This window comes from Protopterus annectens, chromosome 11.part0 (genome assembly GCF_019279795.1).
Source record: "Protopterus annectens isolate FY-2018-M chromosome 11.part0, PAN1.0, whole genome shotgun sequence".
In the NCBI taxonomy this organism is placed as follows: Eukaryota; Metazoa; Chordata; order Ceratodontiformes; family Protopteridae; genus Protopterus; species Protopterus annectens.
Window position 1 is genome coordinate 1,339,660,682 of NC_056745.1, and position 24,012 is coordinate 1,339,684,693.

The window sequence follows — 24,012 nt, forward strand, 5'->3', positions numbered from 1 at the left end:
TGGGATGTGCAGGTATGCTTCTTTTAAATCTAGTGTTGCCAACCAAGCATCTTTGCCTAGCATAGGAAGTAACTGAAGAGTCAGCATCTTGAATTTTGGAATCTCCAAAAAGGTGTTTAGAGTAGACAGGCCTAGGACAGGACGCCCTGAATTGTCTTTTCTGAGTACCAGGAAAAGTCTTGAGTAGAAACCTTGTCCCTTTTCCTCTTCTGGTACCAGCTGAATAGCCCCCGTGCCTAAGAGAGAAAGTACTTGTTTTTGGGCCTCTGCCCACTGATTTGAGGGTAGGTCCGGCCACCCGCTTGGCGTTGGCAACGTGTGGAAGTGAAATCTGTATCCCTGGGACACTATATTTAAAACCCATTTGTCCTGGGTAATAAAGTTCCCAGTTCTTTGCATGAAGAACAATCTTTCCCCCCAAAGGGGTAGTCAGTTGCTAAGTGCTTGGTAATTTTAAAAGGAAGTCATTGAGACAGTTTACCATAGGTGGGAGTCGTTTTACTCCCAGATTTGGAAGTGGAGGCCCCCCACTGCTTAGTCCTGTGTGTCCCCTGGGACTGAAACCCGGGGGTTTTGCTGTGTCTGGGTTTGGCTTGAGAAGACCTGGAAGGGGCTGGAAAGGACCAATTCTTAGAGGGCCAGTGCCTACTAAATCTAGGAGGCCGAACTTGTAAAAAATCTTGACCAGTTTGCATAGATTTAGCTTTATCTTCCATCTTTTTAAGAACTTCCTCAGCCTTGTTGCCAAACAGGAGGTCCTGATTTAAGGGAGCATCCAACAACTTAGCTTTAACATTATCAGGCAAAGATTGCTCCTTAAGCCAAGCATGCCTTCTGAGCACAGATCCAGTAACAGCAGCCATGCAAGAGGCCTCTAAAGAATCAAAACCACATTGCAAAGTATGTTTTCCAACTTGTTCAGCAAAATGCATTAAATCCTGTATTCTTTATTTTCCACGCAGTCTGGAATCAACATCGCTTTCTGTTTAAGCAACCCAATAACATGTTGCTGATACTTTAACATATGAAACTGGTGGTTTAAAGCCCTAATGACCAAGGTTACAGAAGTATAAACCTTCTTACCCCATCTATCCAGCTCCCTGGAGTAAGGGGTAGGATTTTTAGCAGTAGAAGCTTTAATGCCCTTGGGCCCCTGTGAAATAGTCTCTGGATCCACAACAGGATTTTTAAAAAGGAACTTGTGTGACTCAGGGACCCTGTAATATCTGTCAGGTTTTCTGGGAGCAGGAGGCAAGGAATCAGGGACCAAACTAGATTCCAAAAAAGCATCATCAACAATGTCTAGTATAGGAGGAATAGCTAAAGGCCTATGCTGAGGTAGGAGTAAGAAATCCCTAAGCCTTTTTTCTGAATCAGAAAAATCCTGGCTTTCACAGTGGAAATGCTCCCTTAAAGTATGTAAGGTTTCCCCAAAAGAAAAATCCCCTGGAGGGGAAGCAGAGGGAATGGAGTCCTCTGCATCAGAATCCTCATAAGTAGATAAGGGCAAATCCAGATAATCAGAAGAGTCAGAAAAAACAGAATCTTGGTCAGAAGATTCATAAACAACTTCAGTCCTAGGCCTCTTAGAAGGGGGGGGGGGGGGGTTGGCTACCCAAATTAGAGTTATTAGATTTTCAGCCATTCTTACCATTTGTTTTTTTGGCCTAGGGGTCTGAACATGTGGCCTGGGCGTTGGTTGTTAGGCATGGTTCGAGATTTAGGCCTAACTGAAGAAGGAGGTGTCTGTTTAATATGCAAGTCCGTAGGCCTGAATACACCCTCTGAAGCCGGTGCCTGCACAGCGGCTCTGGACCCATCCAAGGTAGAGACATCCGTGGGTTCCATAGTTGAAGCATCTCGTGGCATACTGTACTCCGAATGGGTCTTAGTAGAGGCCTGCAAATCAGAAGTAGCGGATATCAGGGGCTGCGAAAGCGACTCACTGAGTACCAGCGAACTGGCTTAGGAGAAGTGTTGTCGGCAGTTTTGGACCTCGGCGGCCTGTCTCTTTCTTTATCTTTGTGTTTTTTCAGAATCCCGGTAGTTGGATGGCTAACCAACGACACTGCAGGATAATTAAACCGAGAAACTAAATATTTAGAGGTGAAAATATACAGACGATGGATACTGCGTTGATTAAATAAATCACAAAACCGACAGCAAGTTAGGTCGTGGTCAGGGCCTAAGCAAGGAATGCAGTACGAATGAAAATCTTTAAGAGGTACTTGCTTTCCACAAGTAATGCAATTATTAACTTTTACTGATATCAGTAAGGAGCAAGAAAAGGTTTCCCCAACGGGGTACTTAGCTTTAGTTGAAGACTTCGGTTCTGAAACTCGAAAAAGAAAATGTCAGGAGTCGGCCAACAGGCACTTGTGAACTGCTTCTGCTTCGGGCACCGCAAGGCAAGAAAGACTGATGTAATGGCGTCGGCTGCATGTTTTATACACCTGACGACCTGACGTCATGGAAGAAGGGACAGCAACCGATGCAGGACCCAAGACTCTGTTAATCAGGCCGACTGAGGGCTACCTGCAAGCAGATAACCCAAATGCAATGACTGCAACAGTGAAACACGAAGAACATCATGTCTTGAAGGGGTTTATGAAGACCACCTACCCAGTTACATTAACAAACAGCTATGTAAGTACAAAATATGGAAAAAGGAAGATGGCACTATGACAAGGGGAAAAAATCAGTTAATAAAACAGAGCAGGGCTCCATTAATTTATTTTTGTCCATAAATTCTTACTTTTTACTGTTCTATGACTTCTAATAAGGTAACTCTGAGTCAAAAACAAATGAAAGAAAGCAACCCATAAAAGTAGCATACGTTTTTGAACAATTGTTCTGCAAGTTCTCTGATGTGCTTCAAAACTTTCTGGGGAGTCCCTTCTTCCAATCGAATCTGGTCCATTTTATCTGCTATTAACTACAAGAAAAAGAAAAAAGTCATTACTAAATAGCAAGTGTAATAAGTCAGCAAAAATTATGAATAAATTCACAAAGTAAAATAAACTCTGGATAAAATACAGGTACAACATATATTTACATAACAGTTTTTCACAGTTAAGACAATGAAAACTGCAATGTATCCACTAGGACAACAGTCAGGCAACACATTTCAGATATCAGTGGTACACTCCAAGTAAAATAGGGAAAAAGTTCAATAGTCTGCAAAACCAAAATAAAACCAACCTGCTACTTCAATATATGGGCAGTAACTTCTAATTTACAATCAACTCTACAACCAGTGCCTTAAAAACAGCTTGCTAAAGTAAAACATACATGAAAACAATAATGTAACGAGCATAACCACTAGCAACACAATCCTAGAGTAATTGGAAAGCAGCATTCACAGGAAAACAAGGAAAGGGCTAACATTTAATTAATCTTAATGTATATAGCACAAGCCACATTAGAAGCAGATATGCTTCATGCTCACCAAATGATTTATAAAACTCAGCGCATACCAAGATTATGTATTCCCCATTCTGAAGGAGGGATGAGCCTCTTAGAAACTGATTACATCTATAGATCTGCAATCATGGGGCTCCACACACATCTGCTGATCTCACAAGACCTCAATGTAGTGAAAGTTTTGAAGCATGAGGAGAATAAATCTATGATGACCTCTCTGCTTAGTTTAGCAGAAGCATATTGGCATCAAGCAGGAATGGAAATCAAACCACAAGTAAATAAAAATCAGGATCAGGCAGCATCTTAATGTGCCAAAACACAAAAGAAGGAATATAAGGTGAAGGACCAGGTATAAAAACATCTGGAAGAACTTGATGTTGATCAGGAATGAATGCAGGAATGGTTAAGGAGAGGCGAATTCAAACGAAGAGATGAAAGCTTAATATTGGTGGCACAAGACATTGAGTTACGTACACGTGCTTACAAAGTCCATTGAACAAGTGGGAGAAACAGACAAATGTAGGTTTTGTAAAACAGAACTCAAAACAGTTGCACACCTCACTGCTGGTTGTGACATACTAATGGCAGGAGGACTGTATACTGAAAGACATAATAGAATGTGGCAAGACAGTTGCACAGGGGATTGTGCAAAATCATACAGAACTGGCTGAAACACTGGAAACATGAACTACAAAGCATCATAGAAAATGAAGTCTACATTACATGGGATCATCCATTTCCAACAGTTCAAAAGATAGATGCTAGAAAACCGGATATAGTGGTCCAGGAAAAGAAGACAAAAGCAGCACTGATCATTGAAATTGCCACACCCAGTGACCACAGTGTCTTGCATACAGGAAGAGACAAAGTCAAAAAATATCAGGATTTGCAGACAGAAATGACAGCAATGTGGAAGTAAGATACCCAGACACTTCCAATAGTAGCAGGAGCAATGAGCCTTATAAAAAAGAATCTACAATCATATCTCGATACGTTACCAATACATGCAACTCCGTACGAATTGCAGGAGTCATTACTGGGCAAACTGAGGGTGCTGCGAAGAGCACTTCTGGCTGACATCAAAGATTGAAACAATACTAATTTCATGTACTTCAATCGTACTTTGACTTAGGAATGGGGTTCCATTCCCATCATTGTATTAGAAACCCAAAATACTTTGAGAAATTATAAAAAGCAAATATTTACACAAGGTTGACAGCCAAATTAATCAATATAAAAAAGGCAGTCCCAAAGATATTTGAAGAAAAATATTGGCAAAGGCATCCGATATGGAAAATTTCACAAAGAGGCAATAGAGAAAATAAGATTAATAAGAGCTGAAGTTATGGAATGCCTGCAAAGTGAAGGATTTTTTTGTAGGTCTAACACAGGTTATATCACAGCATGATGGAAAGTACAGTTGTGTACACTTACCATAAATGTAGATGTTCGAGTGTACTCACTGTTGCAATCATTACATTTGGGTAATCTGCTTGCAGGTTGCCCTCAGTCGGCCTGATTAACAAAGTCTTGGGTCCTGCGTCAGTTGCTGTCCCTTCTTCCATGACGTCAGGTCGTCAGGGGTATAAAACATGCAGCCAACGCCATTACATCAGTTTTTCTTGCCCCAGATGTCAGGTGCCCCCCTTAATGGCAAGCAAATTAAACATAAAAAACACAAAGGTATACCTCCAACAAAAAAAGAAATGCACCAAAAAGGCTTAAGCACAGTAAAGGAAAGGAGAGGCATAGCCAAAAGAAGTTAGGGGGTAGGAGGGAGGGTAACCAGGTCTGCAACAGTGAATACACTCTAACATCTACATTTATGGTAAATGTACAGAACTGTACTATGTTCTTCATGTTTCACTGTTGCAGCCATTACATTTGGGTAGATTCCCAAAGCTATGGTTGGGAGGAGGAGTTTAAAAAGCATTTGAGCCAGCTATAAGGCCCTGCAAGACTGCAGTGGCAAAGCCAGCTCTGGATTTAGAGAAAATTGGCAAATGATAATGATTGGTGAAAGTATGTACAGAACTCCAGGTAGCAGCTTCTAGGATGCCCCTGGTAGGAACGCCTCTGAGAAAGGCTGTAGAAGTAGATGCAGCCCTGGTGGAGTGAGGTCTGATCCCCTGGGGGATAGGTTTTCCACGGTGCTTATAGCAGAAATTAATGCAATGGCTTATCCATTTAGAAATGGTTTGTTCTGAAACAGCCTTCCCCTCCGCCCCTGCAGCAAATGCTACCAGCAGAGGTTTAGCCCTGTCCAAGTAGAATCTAAGTTGACTATGCACATCCAAGGAATGCAGTATCCGTGTTCCCCTTTGTTCTGTGGATTAGGAAAAAAGGTTGGCAAATGAATGGACTGATTAAGAGCCACACTGGATACCACCTTGGACATGAAGGATGGATTGGTTCTGAGTGACACCCTGTCCACATGAAAGATGATGAAAGGCTCCACTGCATAAGGGCCTGTAATTCAGATACCCTTCTAGCTGAAGTGATTGCAGAAAGGAAAGCTGTTTTCCAAGAAAGAAATTTTAAGTCTGAAGTAGCAGCTGGCTCGAAAGGAGGTAGAGAGAGTTTCTCCAAAACAAAGTTAAGGTCCCACGCGGGGTTTTGGAGCTTTCCTTGGTGGTCTCAAATTTTTGGCCCCTCTGAAGAACTGCTTGAGCAGTGGATGAGAGAAAAGGGGAGGTTCTGTGTTATAATGAGCTGAAATGGCTGAGGCGTGGATTTTAATGGAGGAAAATGACAGGCCCTTATGAAGCATCTCAGTTAAGTATTGTAAAATCTGAGGTAAATTGGGCGCTGCTGTGCTCATCCCTTGTACAGAATCTTTTCCATTTTTCAACATAAGATTTTCTAGAACTAGGCCTCCTTGCCTCTAAGATGACATCCATCACATGTTTGCTGAGGGATGGTAAGGGAGAGTTTAAGCAATTAGCCAGGCTGCAAGGTTCAGTGTTGGAAGCTGAGGGTGCAGAATCTGGTTCTCCTGCTGAGACAGCAGGGAAAGAGTCTGAGGCAGGTGCCATGGAGATAACCGTGACACACTGCGCAGGAGGGGGTACCAGTGTTGGCGTGGCCAGTCTGGAGCAATCAAAATCATCCTTGGTTTGTCCCGTTTGACTTTTAGTGGTACTTTGGAGAGCAGAGGCAGTGGGGGAAAGGCACAGACTGATAGGTTTTTCCAGCTGAAGGACAAAGCATCCACTTTCCAGGCTTGTTTGTGGGGAGTCCTTGTGCAAAACTTGTCCAATTGGTAGTTCTGGGGGAAGGCAAACAGGTCTATATCTGGGCTCCCCCATTCGCTTGTCAACATGCTGAAAATCCTTGGTTCCAGTTTCCACTTGTGTGGGTCCATGAGGTTTCTGCTTAGTCTGCCTGCCAGTGTATTTAATTTTCCTGGTAGGAATTGAGCTTGTAGGTGCACTTGGGAGCTCAAGGCTGTGTTCCACAATGCCACGGCTAGTCTGCAGAGGGGGTAAGGATGTGTACCGCCCTGCTTGTTTATGTACCACATAACCATGGTGTTATCAGTCTTTACCATTAGTTGTCCTGGAAGAATGCAGATAACATTTCTTTTTGATTGATATGCAGGTGCATTTGACTTGGGTTCCATTTGCCCTGAATGCACTTCCCTGCCAGGTGAGCCTCCATCCATAGTTTGATGCATCTGTTGTTAGGGTTTGGGCGGCAGGGGGTGGTGTGAAAGGTAGTCCCTTGTTTTGGTGGCAGGCCTCTGCCCACCAAAAGAAGTCTAGGTGTAGGCAAGGTATGATAGAAATCATTGTTTCTAGGCTGTGAGAATGTTGACTCCATTGCTTTTTAGATAACACTGTAGTTTCCTCATATGCAGTCTTGTATATGGAATTAGAAGAATGCAGGAGGCCATGAACCCCAAGGCTTGCAGTACTTGTCTTGCAGATACCAGGGCTTTAGTGGCCACTTGTTTGAAGTAGGTTGTCAAATGAATTAGCGTTTCTGGTGTGTGAGGTAAACCATCTGGGAAGTTGTATTCAAGCTTGCTCCCAGGAATGTAATTTGTTGACAGGGTACCAGTTGTGATTTCTTTTCGTTTATGGTGTACCCCAGACAAGTTAGAACCCTTTTTACAAAGGCCAGATGATTTAAAGGTATGTCCTGGCTTTCTGCCTGAATTAGACAATCATCAAGGTATGAGTATATTTGAATACTTCTTTGCCTGCAAAATGCAATAACTGGAGCTAGGCACTTTGTGAATACCCTGGGCGCAGTAGATAAGCCAAAGAGCAGTGCAGAGAACTGATAGTGTGTGTAGCCTGCTTTGAAGCATAGATATCTTCTGCAAGACTCCCTGATTGAGATGTGCAGGTATGCTTCTTTTAAATCTAGTGTTGCCAACCAGACGCCTTTGCCTAGCATAGGAAGTAACTGAAGAGTCAGCATCTTGAATTTTGGAATCTCCAGGAAGGTGTTTAGAGTAGACAGGTCCAGGATAGGATGCCATGATTTGTCTTTTCTGGGTACCAGGAAAAGTCTCAAGTAGAAACCTTGTCCCTTTTCCTCTTCTGGTACCAGTTGAATAGCCCCCATGCTTAAGAGAGAAAGTACTTGTTTTTGAGCCTCTGCCCACTGATTTGGGGGTAGGTCCGGCCATCCATTTGGTGTTGGCAATGTGTGGAAGTGAAATTTGTATCCCTGGGACACTATATTTAAAACCCATTTGTCCTGGGTAATGAGTTCCCAAGTTCTCTGCATGAAGAGCACCCCCCCCCCCCAAAAGGGGCAGTCAGAAGATAAGTGCTTGGTAATTTTAAAAGGAAGTCATTGAGACAGTTTACCATAGGGGGGAGTCTTGTTATTCCCAGACTTGGAAGTGGAGGCCCTCCACTGCTTAGTTCTACGAGTCCCTTCGGACTGAAAACTGGTGTTTTTGCTGTGTCTGGGTTTGGCTTGGGAAGACCTGGAAGGGGCTGGAAAGGACCAATTCTTAGAGAGCAAGTGCCTACAAAATCTAGGAGGCTGAACATGTAAAAAATCTTTTAACAGTTTGCAGAGATTTAGCTTTATCTTCCATCTTTTTAAGAACTTCTTCAGCCTTGTTGCCAAACAGGTGGCCCTGATTTAAAGGAGCATCCAACAATTTAGCTTTAACATGATAGGGCAAAGATTGCTCCTTAAGCCAAGCATGCCTTCTAAGCACAGACCCAGTAACAGCAGCCCTACAAGAGGCCTCTAAAGAATCAAAAAGTACAGTTGTGTACCTACTATAAATGTAGATGTTTGAGTGTATTCACTGTTGCAGTCATTACTCTTGGGTTATCCTGCTGGCAGGCTACCCGCAGTCGGCCTGAATTCCAAAGTCTTGGTCCGGCGTCGGTTGCTGTCGCCGCTTCCCTGACGTCAGTGCGCCAGGGGTATAAAAGATACAGCTGACGCCATTTTCTTGTTTTTCTTGCCCCAGATGTCAGGTGCCCCCAAAAGGGTAGGTTAAATAGATTATGCCAATAAACATGCATGCACTAAAGTAAATATTTCCTTCATCTACAGGCAAATACACCACATAGGTTGTATAGAATAGAGAAGTACAGATAAGACACAGCAAATGAAAGGGGGGTGGTGGGAGGGTAACCTGGACTGCAACAGTGAATACACTCAAACATCTACATTTATGGTAGGTACACAGCTGTACTATGTTCATCGTGTTTCACTGTTGCAGTCATTACACTTGGGTTGAATCCCAAAGCTGAGGATAGGTGGCTAGGCTAAATAGGATTAGGACAGGCTATGAGGCCCTGCAGAACTGCAGTGGCAAAGCCTGCTCTGGATTTAGAGTAGAGAGGTAAGTGGTAGTGCTTTGTAAAAGTGTGCACTGAACTCTAAGTTGCAGCATCTGAGATGTCTTTGGTTGGTACTCTGAGGAAGGCTGCTGGAGTGGCTGCTGCTCTGGTAGAATGTGGCCTAATGCCCTTAGGCACTAATTTGTCATGCTGTGAGTAGCAGAAATGAATGCAGTGGCCTATCCATTTTGAAATAGTCTGTTTTGAGATAGCCTTTCCTTGTGATCCTGCAGCATATGCCACTAAAAGTTGTTCAGTCTTTCTGAAAGCTTTAGTTCTGTCCAAGTAGAAGCGTAGCTGTCTGTGTATGTCCAAAGAATGCAGAAGTCTCTCACCCTTGTTCTGTGGGTTTGGATAAAAGGTAGGCAAGTGAATGGTTTGGTTAAGGACCACACTGGACACCACCTTAGGCATAAATGTAGGGTTCGTCCTCAGAGAAACCCTGTCTGGATGGAAAATGATAAAAGCTTCCACAGCCATGAGTGCCTGTAACTCCGAGACTCGTCTTGCAGAGGTTATTTCTAGGAGAGGAACTGTTTGCCAGGATAAGAATTTTATATCAGCTGTTGAGGCTGGCTCAAAAGGAGGCAGTGTGAATTTTTCCAAGACATAATTGAGGTCCCATGCAGGAGTTGGTGCTCTCCTTGGAGGTCTTATGTTTTGGCCCCTCTGAGGTACTGCCTTATTAAAGGATGAGAAAAATAGGTGGTTCCGTATTGTAATGGGCTGAAATGGCAGAGGCATGAATCTTAATTGATGAAAAAGATAGGCCTTTGTCCAGCATCTCAGTTAAGTATTGTAAAATCTGAGGAATATTTGGTACAAACATGTCAATTCCTTGTTCCTGGTTCCAAGCACATAATCTCTTCCATTTTTCTGCATAAGATTTTCTGGTACTGGGCCTCCTGGCCTCCAAAATAACATCCATTACAGCTTTGGAAAGAGCTGCCAGATTTAAGGTCCTGAGTTGGCTGTGCAGGATCGGATTGTTTTGTTGGGTCAGTAAGTGAAGTTTGAGGCAATGTCCAGGCTGGACCTTGAGACAAGTTCTTTAGGATTGGGTACCAGTGCTGGCGTGGCCAGTCTGGGGCAATCCGTATCATTTTTGGCTTTTCTTGTCTGACCTTTAGGAGAACCTTGGGGAGGAGAGGCAGTGGAGGAAAGGCATATACTGTTAGGTTTTTCCAGCTGAAGGATAGGGTACCCACTTTCCATGCTTGCTTGTGATAAATCCTTGTGCAGAATCTCCGTAGTTGGCAGTTGTGAGGGGAGACAAACAGATCTATGTCTGGGCATCCCCATTTCCTTGTTATCATGCTGAAGACTTGTGGATCCAGTTTCCACTCGTGGGGATCCATGAGGTTTCTGCTTAGTTCGTCTGCCCGAATATTTATTTTTCCTGGCAGGAATTGTGCTTGCAGGTGAACTTGATAAGTCAATGCTGTGTCCCACAAAGTCATGGCTTGTCTGCAGAGGGGGTAGGAATGTGTGCCTCCCTGCTTGTTTATGTACCACATGACTGTAGTATTGTCCGTCTATCAGTAGTTGTCCTGGATGAAGTAGATCCTTGAAAGCTGTCAAGGCATTCTGAACAGCTAGTATCTCTTTTTGATTGATATGAAGATGCATCTGGCTTGCGGGCCATGTGCCCTGAATACATTTGGGCCCCCCAGGCATAATCTGATGCATCCGTTGTTAGTGTCTGCCTGGCTGTGGGTAAAGTGAATGGCTGTCCCTTGTTGTAGTGACAGGCCTGTGCCCATCATCAAAACTCCTGTTGCAGGCAGGGAATGAGGGTAATTAATGTTTCCAGGCTGTGGCAATGTTGAGTCCAAACACTTTTTAGATACCATTGTAGTTTCCTCATATGCAGTCTGGCATATGGAATTAGCAGAATGCAGGATGCCATCAAGCCGCCCAAAGCCTGCAGAATTTTTCTTGCAGATAACTGGGTCTTTGTTGCCAACATTTTGAAGAAAGAAGTCAGTTGCCTTTGTTTGTCTGGCATGAGATAAGTCATCTGGGCAGTTGTATATAAGCTTGCACCCAGGAATATTATCTCTTGAGAGGGTACTAGTTTTGATTTCTTTTCGTTTACTGTGTACCCTAGGCAAATTAGTAATCTTTTTACAAACGCCAGATGCTTTAGTAGAATATCTTTGTTCTCTGCTTGAATAAGGCAGTCGTCCAAGTACGGATATATTTGAATTCCTCTTTGTCTGCAAAATGCAATTACTGGTGCCAGGCATTTTGTGAAGACCCTGGGCGCAGTAGATAAGCCAAAGGGCAGTACAGAGAATTGGTAGTGCATTGAGCCAGCTATGAATCTGAGGTATCTTCTGCAAGACTGTCTGACTGGGACATGCATGTATGCCTCTTTTAGGTCCAAAGTTACGAGCCAAGCCTTCTTGCCCAGCATGGGCAGTAGCTGCTGCAGAGTCAGCATTTTGAATTTTGGAATGTCCAGAAATGTGTTTAGAGTAGACAGGCCCAGTACTGGTCTCCAGGCTTTGTCCTTTCTGGGCACCAAGAAAAGTCTTGAGTAAAATCCTTGTCCCTGCTCTTGTTGTGGTACCTGTTGAATGGCCCTCATGTCCATGAGGGATGAAACTTGCTTTTGTGCCTCTGCCAATTGATTGTGTGGCCGGTCTGGCATACCTTTTGCCCTTGGCAGGGTGTGAAAGTGGAACCTGTAGCCTTGAGACACTATGTTCAAGACCCATTTGTCCTTGGTAATCATGTGCCAATTTGGTGAAAAAAGTGCTAGTTTTCCCCCTAAGGGGGCTGGCCAAAAGATAAGTGCTTACTTCTGGCAGAGGAAAGTCAATGGGACTGTTTCCTGTATGGTTGTGATTTGTCTTCTCCGGTTTTGGAGGTAGAAGCACCCCATTGTTTAGGCCTGTATGAGCCTTGGGGCTGGGATCTGCCTCTGGGGCATCTGTATCTGCCTCTTTGTGGCCTGTCTGACACTGGAAAGGACCAATTCTTTGTATGCCAGTTCCTGCTAAATCTGGGTGGCTGTACCTGTAGGAAATCCTTAACTGTCTGCATGGATTTCGCTTTATCCTCCATTTTCTTCAACACCTCTTCTGCCTTAACACCAAACAAAGTATAATGCTGTAATGGAGCATCCAATAATTTTGCTTTAACATGATCAGGCAGATTTCTGTTCCTTTAACCAAGCATGCCTTCTGATGACAGAACCCGTAACAGCGGCCCTGCAAGAGGCCTCCACTGAATCAAAACCACATTGCAAAGTATGCTTTCCCATTTGCTCAGCTGCATGCAATAAATCCTGCATTTCCTTGATATCAGAACATTCAGAATTTGTCAACATTTTCTGTTTAAGCAGTGACTAAGTATTGCTGATATTTAAGCATATGAAACTGACAATTTAAAGCCCTTACAGCCAAGGTAGCAGAAGTGTAAACTTTTTTCCCCCATCTGTCCAGTGCCCTAGAATCCCTATCATAGGGGACAGGGTTTTTTTGCAGTGGAAGCTTGACCCCTTTGGGACCCTGAGAAATAGTTTCTGGGTCAGCAGCAGGGTTTTTATATAGAAATTTATGAGAGTCTGGAACCCTGTAGTATCTGTCTGGCTTAGCAGGTGCAGGGGGTAGAGAGTCAGGAGACAGGCTGGACTCTGAAAATACATCATCTACAGCGTCTAGAACAGGTGGAATAGCAAGAGGTCTGTGCTGAGGTAGTAAAAGAAAGTCTCTGAGCCTTTTCTTAGATTCTGAGTAATCTTGGCTCTCCCAGTGAAAATGCTCCCTCATGGTATGCAGGGTTTCCCTAAAAGAATAATCCTCAGGAGGAGAGGCTGAAGGAATAGATTCTTCAGCATCAGAATCCTCATAGGGAGGAAAAGAGTATCCCCTGTTCAGAAAAGGAGTCAGAGGAAACTGAAACCTGATCAGAAGAGTCATTCTTGCCTAGGCCTCTTATCAGGAGGGGGATGGGAACCCCTGATCAAACTAATTAGGTCTTCGGCCATTTTAAACATCTGTTTCTTAGGTATGGAAGTCTGTCCAGGAGAATGCTGTACTTGTTTCTTTGTCTTTAGAGCTGTTTTGGTCTTTGAAGCTGAGGTTGGCTTAACATATAATTGTGTTGGTCTGAAAACACCCTCAGAAGCCGATGCCTGCTCAGCGGCTCCGGACCCATCTGAGGGAACAGTTTCAGAGAGTCCAATACCTTGAGTATCCAGAGGCCTAGTCGGCTCCACGTGGGAGTCGGACGTGGCCTGTGGCTCTGAGGTAGCGGGTGTCAGGGGCTGCAAAAGCGCGTCACTGAGAACCAGCGACTGGCCTAGCGGGGGCCTCATCGTGGGTTTTGGACCTCGGATGTCTGTCCTTTTCCTTTTCTTTGCGCTTTTTATAAACTCTGGTCATCAGCTGTTCTGATGGCATTATATAATTAAACCTTCGGCCAAAGTAATGAAAGGCAAAATCGTACTGACGCTTAATAGTGCATTGTTTAAATTTAGCACAAAACCGACAGCTAGCAACGTCGTGATCAGGGCCTAGGCAAGGAATACAGTAAGAATGAAAATCCTTATGAGGTATTTGCTTCCCACAAGAAATACAATTGTTAACTTTTTCTGACATCGGTCTGGAGCAAGAAAAAAGTTTCCCCAATGGGGTACTTAGCTTTAATGAAGACTTCGGATCTGAAATTCGATTTTGAAAATCACAGGAGTCGGCCGACCGGCACTTGTGAACTGCTTTTGCTTTGGGCACTACGCGGCAAGAAAGACTGAAGAAAATGGCATCGGCTGCATCTTTTATACCCTTGGTGCACTGACGTCAGGGAAGAGGCGACAGCAACCGACGCTGAACCAAGACTTTGGAATTCAGGCTGACTGCGGGTAGCCTGCCAGCAGGATAACCCAAGAGTAATGACTGCAACAGTGAAACACGATGAACATCAACATTGCCAAGTATGTTTTTCAAGTTGTTCAGCAGAATGCATTAAATCCTGTAAGTCTTTATTTTCCACACAGTCAGGAATCAACATCATTTTCTGTTTAAGCAGTCCAATAACATGTTGCTGATATTTTAACATATGAAACTGGCAGTTTAAAGCTCTAATGGCCAAGGTTGCTGAAGTGTAAACCTTTTTACCCCATCTATCCAGCGCCCTGGAGTCTCTATCAGAAGGGGTAGGATTTTTAGCAGTAGAAGCCTTAATGCCCTTGGGAAATAGTCTGTGGATCCGCAATAGGATTTTTGAAAAGGAACTTGTGGGACTCACAGATCCTGTAGTACCTGTCATGTTTACTGGGAGCAGGAGGCAGGGAATCAGGGCCAAACTGGATTCCGAGAAGGCATCATCAACAACGTCTAGTACAGGAGGAATAGCCAAAGGCCTATGCTGAGGTAGGAGAATGAAATCCCAAAGTCTCTTTTTTTTGAATCAGAAAATTCCTGGCTTTCCCAGTGAAAATGCTCCCTTAGAGTATGTAAAGTTTCCCCAAAAGAAAAATCCTCAGGAGGGGAAGCAGAGGGAACAGCGTCATCTGCATTAGAATCCTCATAAGTAGGTAAGGACAAATCCAGGTCATCAAAAGAGTCAGAAAAAACAGAATCCTGACCAGAAGATTCATAGTCAAGCTCAGCCCTAGGCCTCTTAGAAGGGGGGGGGGGGTGTTGGCTACCCCTGATTAGAGTTATTAGATCTTCAGCCATTTTTATCATTTGTTTTTTAGGCATAGAGGCCTGAGCATGTGGCCTGGGTGTCGGTTTTTTAGACATGGATTGAGATTTAGGCCTTAGTAATGAAGGAGGCATTGATTTAATATGCAAGTCTGTAAGCCTGAATACACCCTCTGAAGCTGGTGCCTGCACAGCGGCTCTGGACCCATCCAAGGTAGAGACATCCGCGGGCTCCATAGTTGAAGTATATCGTGGCATACCGGACTCCGAATGGGTCTCAGTAGAGGCCTGAGAATCAGAAGTAGCGAGTGTCAGGGGCTGTGAAAGCGCCTCACTGAGTACCGGCGAACTGGCGACTGGCTTAGGAGAAGCGTCAGTTTTGGACCTCGACAGCCTGTCTCTGTCTTTATCATTGTGTTTTTTCGGAATCCCGGTAGTCAGATGGCTAACCAACGACATTTCTGGATAATTAAACCGAGAATATTTAGAGGCAAAAATATATCGACGACTGATACTGCGCTGATTAAATAAAGCACAAAACCGATAGCAAGGTATGTCGTGGTCAGGGCCTAGGCAAGGAATACAGTATGAATGAAAATCTTTGTGAGGTATTTGCTTTCCACAAGTAATGCAATTATTAACTTTTAATGACATCGGTAAGGAGCAAGAAAAAGTTTCCCCAACGGGGTGGTACTTAGCTTTTAGTTGTTGAAGACTTCGGTTCTGAAACTCGAAAACAAAAATTTCAGGAGTCGGCCAACCAGCACTTGCGAAATGCTTCTGCTTCGGGCACCGCACAGCAAGAAAGACTGATGTAATGGTGTCGGCTGCAAGTTTTATACCCCTGACAACCTGACGTCATGGAAGAAGGGACAGCAACTGACGCAGGACCCAAGACTTTGTTAATCAAGCCGACTGAGGGCAACCTGCCAGCAGATTACCCAAATGTAATGACTGCAACAGTGAAACACGAAGAACATCAAGTACTCAAAGTAAGGAGAGACAGGAAGATCAGGAGACATCTGAAGAAGAAATGTGGACATGGGAAAGAAAAAGAGATTTAATATGGTGCAATATTTATGCAAAGGAGAAAGCAAAAAGTACAGTTGTGTACACTTACCATAAATGCAGATGTTAGAGTGTATTCACTGTTGCAGTCATCACATTTGGGTTATCTGCCTGCAGGTAGCCCTCAGCCGGCCTGAATACCAGAGTCTTCGGACTTCTGCATCAGATGCTGTCGCTTCTTCCATGACGTCAGTTCGTCAGGGGTATAAAACATGCAGCCGACACCATTACATTCTTCCATGACGTCAGGTCGTCAGAGGTATAAAACATGCAGCCGATGCCATTACATTCTTCCATGACGTCAGGTCGTCAGGGGTATAAAACATGCAGCCGACGCCATTACATCATTTTTTTTTGCCCCAGATGTCAGGTGCCCCCACAGTAGGAAGCAATTATATGGTATGGAACACCCCCAGCAAAAAGCAAATACACATGATATAATATATACCAAACAAGGAGGAAAGGTAAAGTCAAGAGAAGTCAGGGGGCTGGAGGGAGGGTAACAAGGACTGCAACAGTGAATACACTCGAACATCTACATTTATGGTAAGAGTACAAAACTGTACTATGTTCTTCGTGTTTCACTGTTGCAGTCATCACATTTGGGTTGATTCCCAAAGCTAAGGAAGGGTGGAGGTGGTTAAAGAGCATTAGGGCTAGCAATAAGGCCATGTAAGACTGTGGTGGCAAAACCAGCTCTGGACTTAGAAAAGATAGGCAGGTGGTAATGCTTGGTGAATGTATGTACAAGAGCTCCAGGTTGCAGCTTCCAGGATGTCCCTGGTAGGGACTCCTCTGAGAAATGCAGTAGAGGTAGATGCAGCCCTGGTGGAATGTGTTCTTATCCCCTGTGGGGTAGGTTTTCCATGGTGGTTGTAGAAGAATGGATGCAATGTGCTATCCATTTGGAAATGGTTTGCTTTGAAATGGCCTTCACCTCTGCCCCTGCAGCAAAGCTAACTAACAGCTAGTCAGATTTTCTGAGAGACTTATTTCTGTCCAAATAGAATCTAAGCTCTCTGTGTACATCCAGAGAATGCAGTATCCTTTCCCCTTTATTCTGAGGATTAGGGAAAAAAGTAGTTAAATGAATGGGCTGGTTTAGAGCCACACTAGACACCACCTTGGGCATAAAGGATCGATTACTCCTGAGGGAAACCCTGTCCACATGGAAGGTAATGAAGGGTTCCACTGCCATGAGGGCCTGCAGTTCAGACACTCTTCTTGCTGAAGTGATGGCTAGAAGTAAAGCTGTTTTCCAAGAAAGGAATTTCAACTCTGCTGCAGCAGCTGGTTCAAAGGGGGGAAGAGTGAGTTTTTCCAATACAAAGTGGGAGCTCTTCTGGGGGGTCTTAAATTTTTGGCCAATCTAAATAATTGTTTTAGCAGGGGGTGAGAGAAGAGGGGTGGCTCAGTAGTATAATGCACTGATATGGCAGAAGCATGCATCTTAATTGAAGAAAAAGATAGGCCCTTGTGGAGCATTTCTGTTAAATAATCTAGAATAGGAGGTAAGCTGGGCACTGTTGTACCCATCTCCTGGAGCCTGGTTCCAGGAACAGTATATTTTCTACTTTCCTGAATAGGATTTTCTAGTACTAGGCCTCCTTGCCTCAAGAATGACATCCAGCACCTGCTTACTGAGGGTTGCTGGTGGTGAGCTCAGGGAATTAGCCAGGCTGAAAGGCTCAGGGTTTGAAGTTGAGAGTGCAGAATCTGACCCACCTGCTGGGACAGCAGGGAGGGGGTCTGAGGCAGGTGCCAAGGTTGCACTGTCAGACTGTGCAAAAGGGGTTACCAATGCTGGCATGGCCAGTCTGGTGCAATCAGTATTGTCCTTGGCTTGTCCTGTTTGATCTTTAGTAGAACCTTCGACAGGAGAGGCAGAGGGGGAAAGGCATAAACTGAGAGGCTTTCCCAGGTAAAGGACAGGGCATCCACTTTCCAAGCTTGACTGTGGGGAGTTCTGGTGCAGAATTTGTTCAATTGGTAGTTCTGAGGGGAGGCAAACAGATCTACCTCTGATGTCCCCCATTTGTTCCTCAAGAGCTTGAATATTTTGGGGTCCAGTTTCCATTCATGTGGGTCCATTCGATTTCTGCTTAAGTCGTCTGCCAGTGAATTTAGTTTGCCTGGCAGGAATTGAGCTTGTAGGTTTCACTTGGTAGCTCAAGGCTGTGTTCCACAGAGCCATGGCTAGTCTGCAGAGTGGGTAGGAATGGGTCCCCCCCTGCTTCTTTATGTACCACATAACTGTGGTGTTGTCTGTCTTTACCAATAATTGTCCTGAAAGGATAAGGTCTTTGAAGGCTGTCAGAGCATTCTGTGCAGCTAACACTTCTTTTTGATTGATATGCAGGTGCATCTGTTTTGGGTTCCATTTGCCCTGAATGCACTGCCCTGCCATGTGAGTCCCCCATGCATAGTCTGATGCGTCTGTTGTTAGGGTTTGGGCAGCCAGGGGGTAATGTGAAAGGGCGTCCCTTGTTGTGGTAGCAGGCCTCTGCCCACCAAAGGAACTCTGCCCTTAAACAAGGAATGATAGGAATCATTGTTTTCAGGTCCCGAGAAAGTTGACACCATAGACTTTTTAGATACCATTAAGTTTCCTCATATGCAGTCTTGCATATGGAATTAACAGAATGCAAGAGGCCATGAACCCCAGGGCTTGCAGAATTTTCCTTGCAGGTAGCTGGGTTTTTGTGACCAGTAGTTTGAAGTAGGTTGTCAAATGAACTTGTTTCTCTGGAGTGAGGAATGCCATCTGGGAAGTTGTGTTCAAGTTTGCTCCCAGGAATACAATCTGTTGACAGATAGGTGTGATTTCTTCTCGTTGATGGTGTACCCCAGTGGGGTTAGAAGTCTCTTTCAAATGCCAAGTGTTGTAATAGCAAGTCCTGATTTTCTGCCTGAATCAGGCAATCGTCCAAGTATGGGTAAAATCTGAATACTTCTCTGCCTGCAAAATTCAATGGCTGGAGCTAGGCACTTTGTGAATACCCTGGGCACAGTAGATAAGCCAAAGGGAAATGCAGAGAACTGACAGTGCACGGAACCTGCCCTGAAGCGTAGGTAGTTTCTGCAGGATTCCCTTATTGGGATGTACAGGTAAGCTTCTTTTAAGTCTAGAATTGCCAGCCAGGCATCCTTGGCTAGCATAGGAAGAAACTGCTGAAGAGTTAGCATTCTGAATTTTGGAACCACCAGAAAGGTGTTAAGAATAGAAAGGTCCAGGATAGGATGCCAGGAGTTTTATTTTTCTGGGAACCAGGAACAGTCTTGAATAAAGACTTTGTCCCCTTTGTTCTGCTGGGACAGGTTGAGTAGCTCTGATACTGAGGAGAGAGAGCATTTATTTTTGGGCCTCTGCCCAGTGGTTTCGGGGGAGGTCTGGCCATCCACTTGGGGTTGGGAGTGAGTGGAAGTGTAATCTGTATCCTAGGGAAACTATGTTTAAAACCCATTTGTCTTGGGTAATGAGTTCCCAGTTTTTTGCAAGCAGGGCGAGCTTTCCTCCTAAGGGAGCAAGTAGTTGAGCAAGGTTTGGTAGAGTTAAGGATAAGTCATTGTGCCATTTTTCCAAAGGGGGGTGGCTTACTACTCCCTGCTTTGGAAGTGAGGGGCCCCCCACTGCTTAGATCTGTGCATAGCCTGAGACTGAAGTCTTGGTGGTCTGCTGTTCCTGGGTTTGGACTGAGTAGGCCTGGAAGGGACTGGAAAGGACCAGTTCTTTGAAGGCCAATGCCTACTGAATCTAGGTGGCTCTACTTGTAAGAAATCTTTAACAGTTTGCATAGATTTAGCTTTTTCCTCCATCCTTTTGAGGATTTCTTCTGCTTTGTTGCCAAAAAGGCGCTCTTGGTTTAAGGGTGCATCCAGTAATTTAGCTTTAACATGATCTGGCAAGTTTTGTTTCTTAAGCCAAACATGCCTTCCAAGTACAGACCCAGTGACAGCAGCCCTGCAAGATGCTTCTAAAGCATCAAAATCACATTGCAAAGTATGTTTACCTATTTGGTCAGCAGAATGCATTAACTCTTGAAAATCTTTGTGTTCAGCAGTCAGGAATCAACATCACTTTCTGTTTAATTAATCCCATAATATGCTGCTGATACTTTAACATATGAAACTGGCAATTTAAAGCCCTAATGGCCAAAGTAGCAGAAGTGTATACCTTTTTGCCCCACCTGTCTAAAGCTCTAGAATCCCTATCAGAAGGGGTAGGATTTTTGGCAGTAGTAGCCTTAATCCCTTTTGGTCTTTGGAAAATGGTCTCTGGATCCGCAGTAGGATTCTTGAAAAGGAATTTGAGAGAGTCAGGTACTCTGTAGTACCGTCAGGTTTCCTGGGAGCTGGAGGCAAAGTGTCTGGGGTAAGGCTGGATTCCAAGAAAACATCATCTACAATCTCCAGAACATGAGGGATAGCTAGAGGCCTGTGTTGAGGCAAGTTTAAAAATTCCCTAAGTCTCTTTTTGGACTGAGAATAGTCCTGGCTTTCCCAGCAGAAACACTCCCTAAGGGTATGCAAGGTTTCACCAAAAGAAAAATCTTCTGGAGGGGAAGCAGAGGGAATGGAATCCTCTGCATCAGAATCCTCATAAGTAGATAAGGGTAAATCCTGGTAGTCAGAAGGAACAGATATCAGATTCCTGATCAGAAGAAGCAGAAGGAAAATCAGTTGTAGGTATCTTAGAGGGGGAAGGCTGGCTTCCCCTAATTAAGGTAATAAGGTCTTCAGCCATTCTAATCATTTGTTTTAGAGGCATATGGGCCTGAGAGAATGCACTTTGGTCGTCGGTTTTCTAGGCTTAGTGCGAGGTTTAGGCGTGAGGAATTTGGTATTCTTAGCTTGAAACCAAGTCGTTGGTTTAATATGAAAATCGGTAGGCTTGACTACACCCTCAGAAGCCGGACCCATCCAAGGTAGAGACATCTGCAGGTTCCACAGTTGAAGAAGCATCTCGCGGCATACCAGACTCTGAATGGGTCTCAGTAAAGACCTGCGAATCTGTAGTAGCGGGTACCAGGAGCTGCAAAAGCACCTCACTGAGTACCAGCGGACTGGCAACTAGCTTATCGGAAGCGTCGTCGGCAGTTTTGGACCTATGCGGTCTGTCTCTGTCTTTATCCTTACGTTTTTTCGGAAGATCAGTAGTCGGATGGCTGACTAAAGCCATTTTGGAGTACAGAGATCAAGAACGAAAGTATTTAGCTACAAAAATAGCCTGACAACGAATAGTTCAGGCATTGAACAAGACACAAAACCGACAGCGAGGGACGTCGTGGTCTGGGCTTAAACAGGTGATGCAGTAAGAATGAAATTCTCTATGCGGTATTAGCTTTCCACAGGCAAGACAATTGTTAATTTTTTCTGACATGAGTTAGAGCAAGAAAAAAGGATCCCCAACGGGGTACTTATCGTTTTGAAGACTTCAGGTCTGAAACTCGAAAAACGAAAATTTCAGGAGTCGGCTGACCGGCACTTGCGAACTGCTTCTGTTTCAGGCACTGCATGGCAAGAAAGACTGATGTAATGGCATCAGTTGCATGCTTTATACCCCTGATGACGTGACGTCATGGAAGAAGCGACAGCATCCGATGCAGAAATCCGAAGACTCTGGTATTCAGGCTGGCTGAGGGCTACCTGCAGGCAGATAACCCAAATGTGATGACTGCAACAGTGAAACACGAAGAACATCTAATCAATACAAAAGAGCAGCACCAAAGATATTTGAAGAGAAATACAGGCAAAGGAATCCAGACATGGAAAACTTTACAATACAAAAAATAAGAAGACAAAGAGGAAAAGAAAAGAAGATTAGTAATGGAGAAGTTAAAGAAATAGAAACTGACATAGTGGGGTACCTGCAACATGAAGGATTCAGCGTAGAAAATCTAACTCAGAAAGCACCACAGCAGGATAGAGCAATAAATATCCAAATTAAGGAGAAACCAGTGGAACGGGAGGCAACCAGTCAGTTTCCATATGAAGATCTTTGGAGCCTTTCACAGGAAACCAGTATAAACATTCACTTGAAGCTGGACAGCAAGGGAAGGAACAGGAAACTGTGGCAACTCTGGAGCAGTCACTGTTGAGGAGTGATAGGCCAGTGAGCCACCCATATGACAGAGCAACAGATGACACAGGATGAAATTAGAGAGAATGTGCCACAAGGAAGATGCCATAGAACTTTCTACAGAATGTCCACAGAAAATGTAGAAAAAAATGTGCCCTCAGTCTAGAAGAAAATTAGCTAAGAGAAGGGTTGCTTGATTTAATAGAGACAGACAGATATATTAAGATCAATAAAAGAAATAGGCTGAAGAAGGTCAATAAAACCCAAAAAATCAGAAGATTGATAAAACAAATGAACACAGTAATTAGGAATGTCCCTGCAGATCCATGCTCCAAAGCTGGTGGTGTTTCCATATTCATAAAGGACGTGCACACACCTCCAGACTGGTAGCCCAACATAACGCATCTGAGATACTTCACGTGCAGCTAACATTGGGCAAGACAGAGATTCAGGTTGTAGCCTGCTATAGGTCCCCAACCACGTCCCAAGATTCACACTCCACATTCCTAAGCACGCTGGAGAATATTAGGGTCCAACCTAACACTCTCATACTGGGCGACTTCAACGATCCCTCCATTAAATGGGAAAACTACTCATGTACCAATACACTTAACCAATGCTTTCTGGAATTCATTAATTCCAATACCTTGGACTAGCTCGTTCTTAACCCCACTATAGGTAGCAACATCCTTGCCCTGGTCATTACTAACATGGGCGACTGTTGCTCTCCACCACTAGTCAACTCCTCCCCCCTGGTTAGATCCGATCACCTTGGAAATCCACCCCCCCCCCCACCAAAAAGGTAACCACCATGAAAAACTTCTCCAAAGCTAACTCTGGGTTCCTAAAAACAGAGGTGGCTAACTTCACGACACCCATGTAAATGGAGAATAGCTGCTTGATTGCCAAATCATACACCAATGCACTGTATGAACACGCACACAAATGCATGGATCTCGCCATACCCAATACAACTAAGATGCTCTCCTCAAAAAAAAGGAACCAATCTGGTGGTCCCCTGCCATAAACAAACTCTACAACAAGAGGAGGAAACTGATGCAGAATAAGGTGAAGTCCCAAGACTGGAAAAACTCCCTTATCAGTTTCAACAAAAGGCTGAGATCCCTCATCAAATCCTCTAACGCTAGCTATGAAAACAGAATTGCAGCAGATAGTAAAGACAACCACAAGGTCTTCTATAGTTATGTAAAGAATCTCCATGCCAATACCCAGATTTGCTCTGAGCTACTGCACAATGGTACCTCCTATACCGAGCCAACAGATATTACAAATATACTGGCAGACAGATTTAGTGCTAACTTTACCCCCCCCCCCCCAAGGACCTATCACAATACCAGTAGATTGCCAGGCACCCAGTATTACTGCTGCACAGGTTAAAACAGCACTGTCCAAGGCTAAGAATACAGCTTCTATGGGACCTGACAGTATCCTTGGCTGTGTGCTACATGAACTACAGAGTGAACTGGCACCTTACCTATGTGCCTTGTGCAATCACAGCCTCACCTAAGGCTTTGTCCCTACCGAATGGTGCACTGCTACAGTCATCTTTCTCCACAAAAGAGGAGCGACTACAGACCCCAGGAACTACCGCCCCATTAGCCTGACTAGTCTGATATGCAAAGCTATGGAATGCATCATCATGGACCTAATAAACAAGGATATAGGGAATCTCCAAACTCTGGATCCTGCACAGTTTGTTTTTGTGAAGAGTAGATCATGCCTGCTCAACTTGGTCGACTTCTTGGAGTCAGTCACCAGAGCTGTGGATGAAGGTAAGGTTGTTCATACAGCCTACCTTGAGCTGGCCAAGGCCCACTCAGGAATCATAGAAAAACTTACTAAGCTGGGCATCAACCCCTATATCACTAGGTGAGTTGCAAACTAGCCTCACAGATAGAACCCACAGTGTGAAAGTAGCTAACTCCAAGTCAGACTGCCGACC

The 24,012-nt window shown here is 44.3% G+C and overlaps 1 protein-coding gene across 1 annotated transcript in view; it reads right to left on the reverse strand.

Annotated features, from left to right (window-relative positions):
• Positions 1 to 24,012, reverse strand: part of SBF1 (SET binding factor 1) — a gene marked incomplete in the record, with an annotated part of 3,250,730 nt that overhangs the window by 2,109,534 nt on the left and 1,117,184 nt on the right. The window contains 1 exon segment of the mRNA XM_044088658.1: positions 2,837 to 2,935. Coding sequence (XP_043944593.1) covers positions 2,837 to 2,935 — 99 coding nt within the window.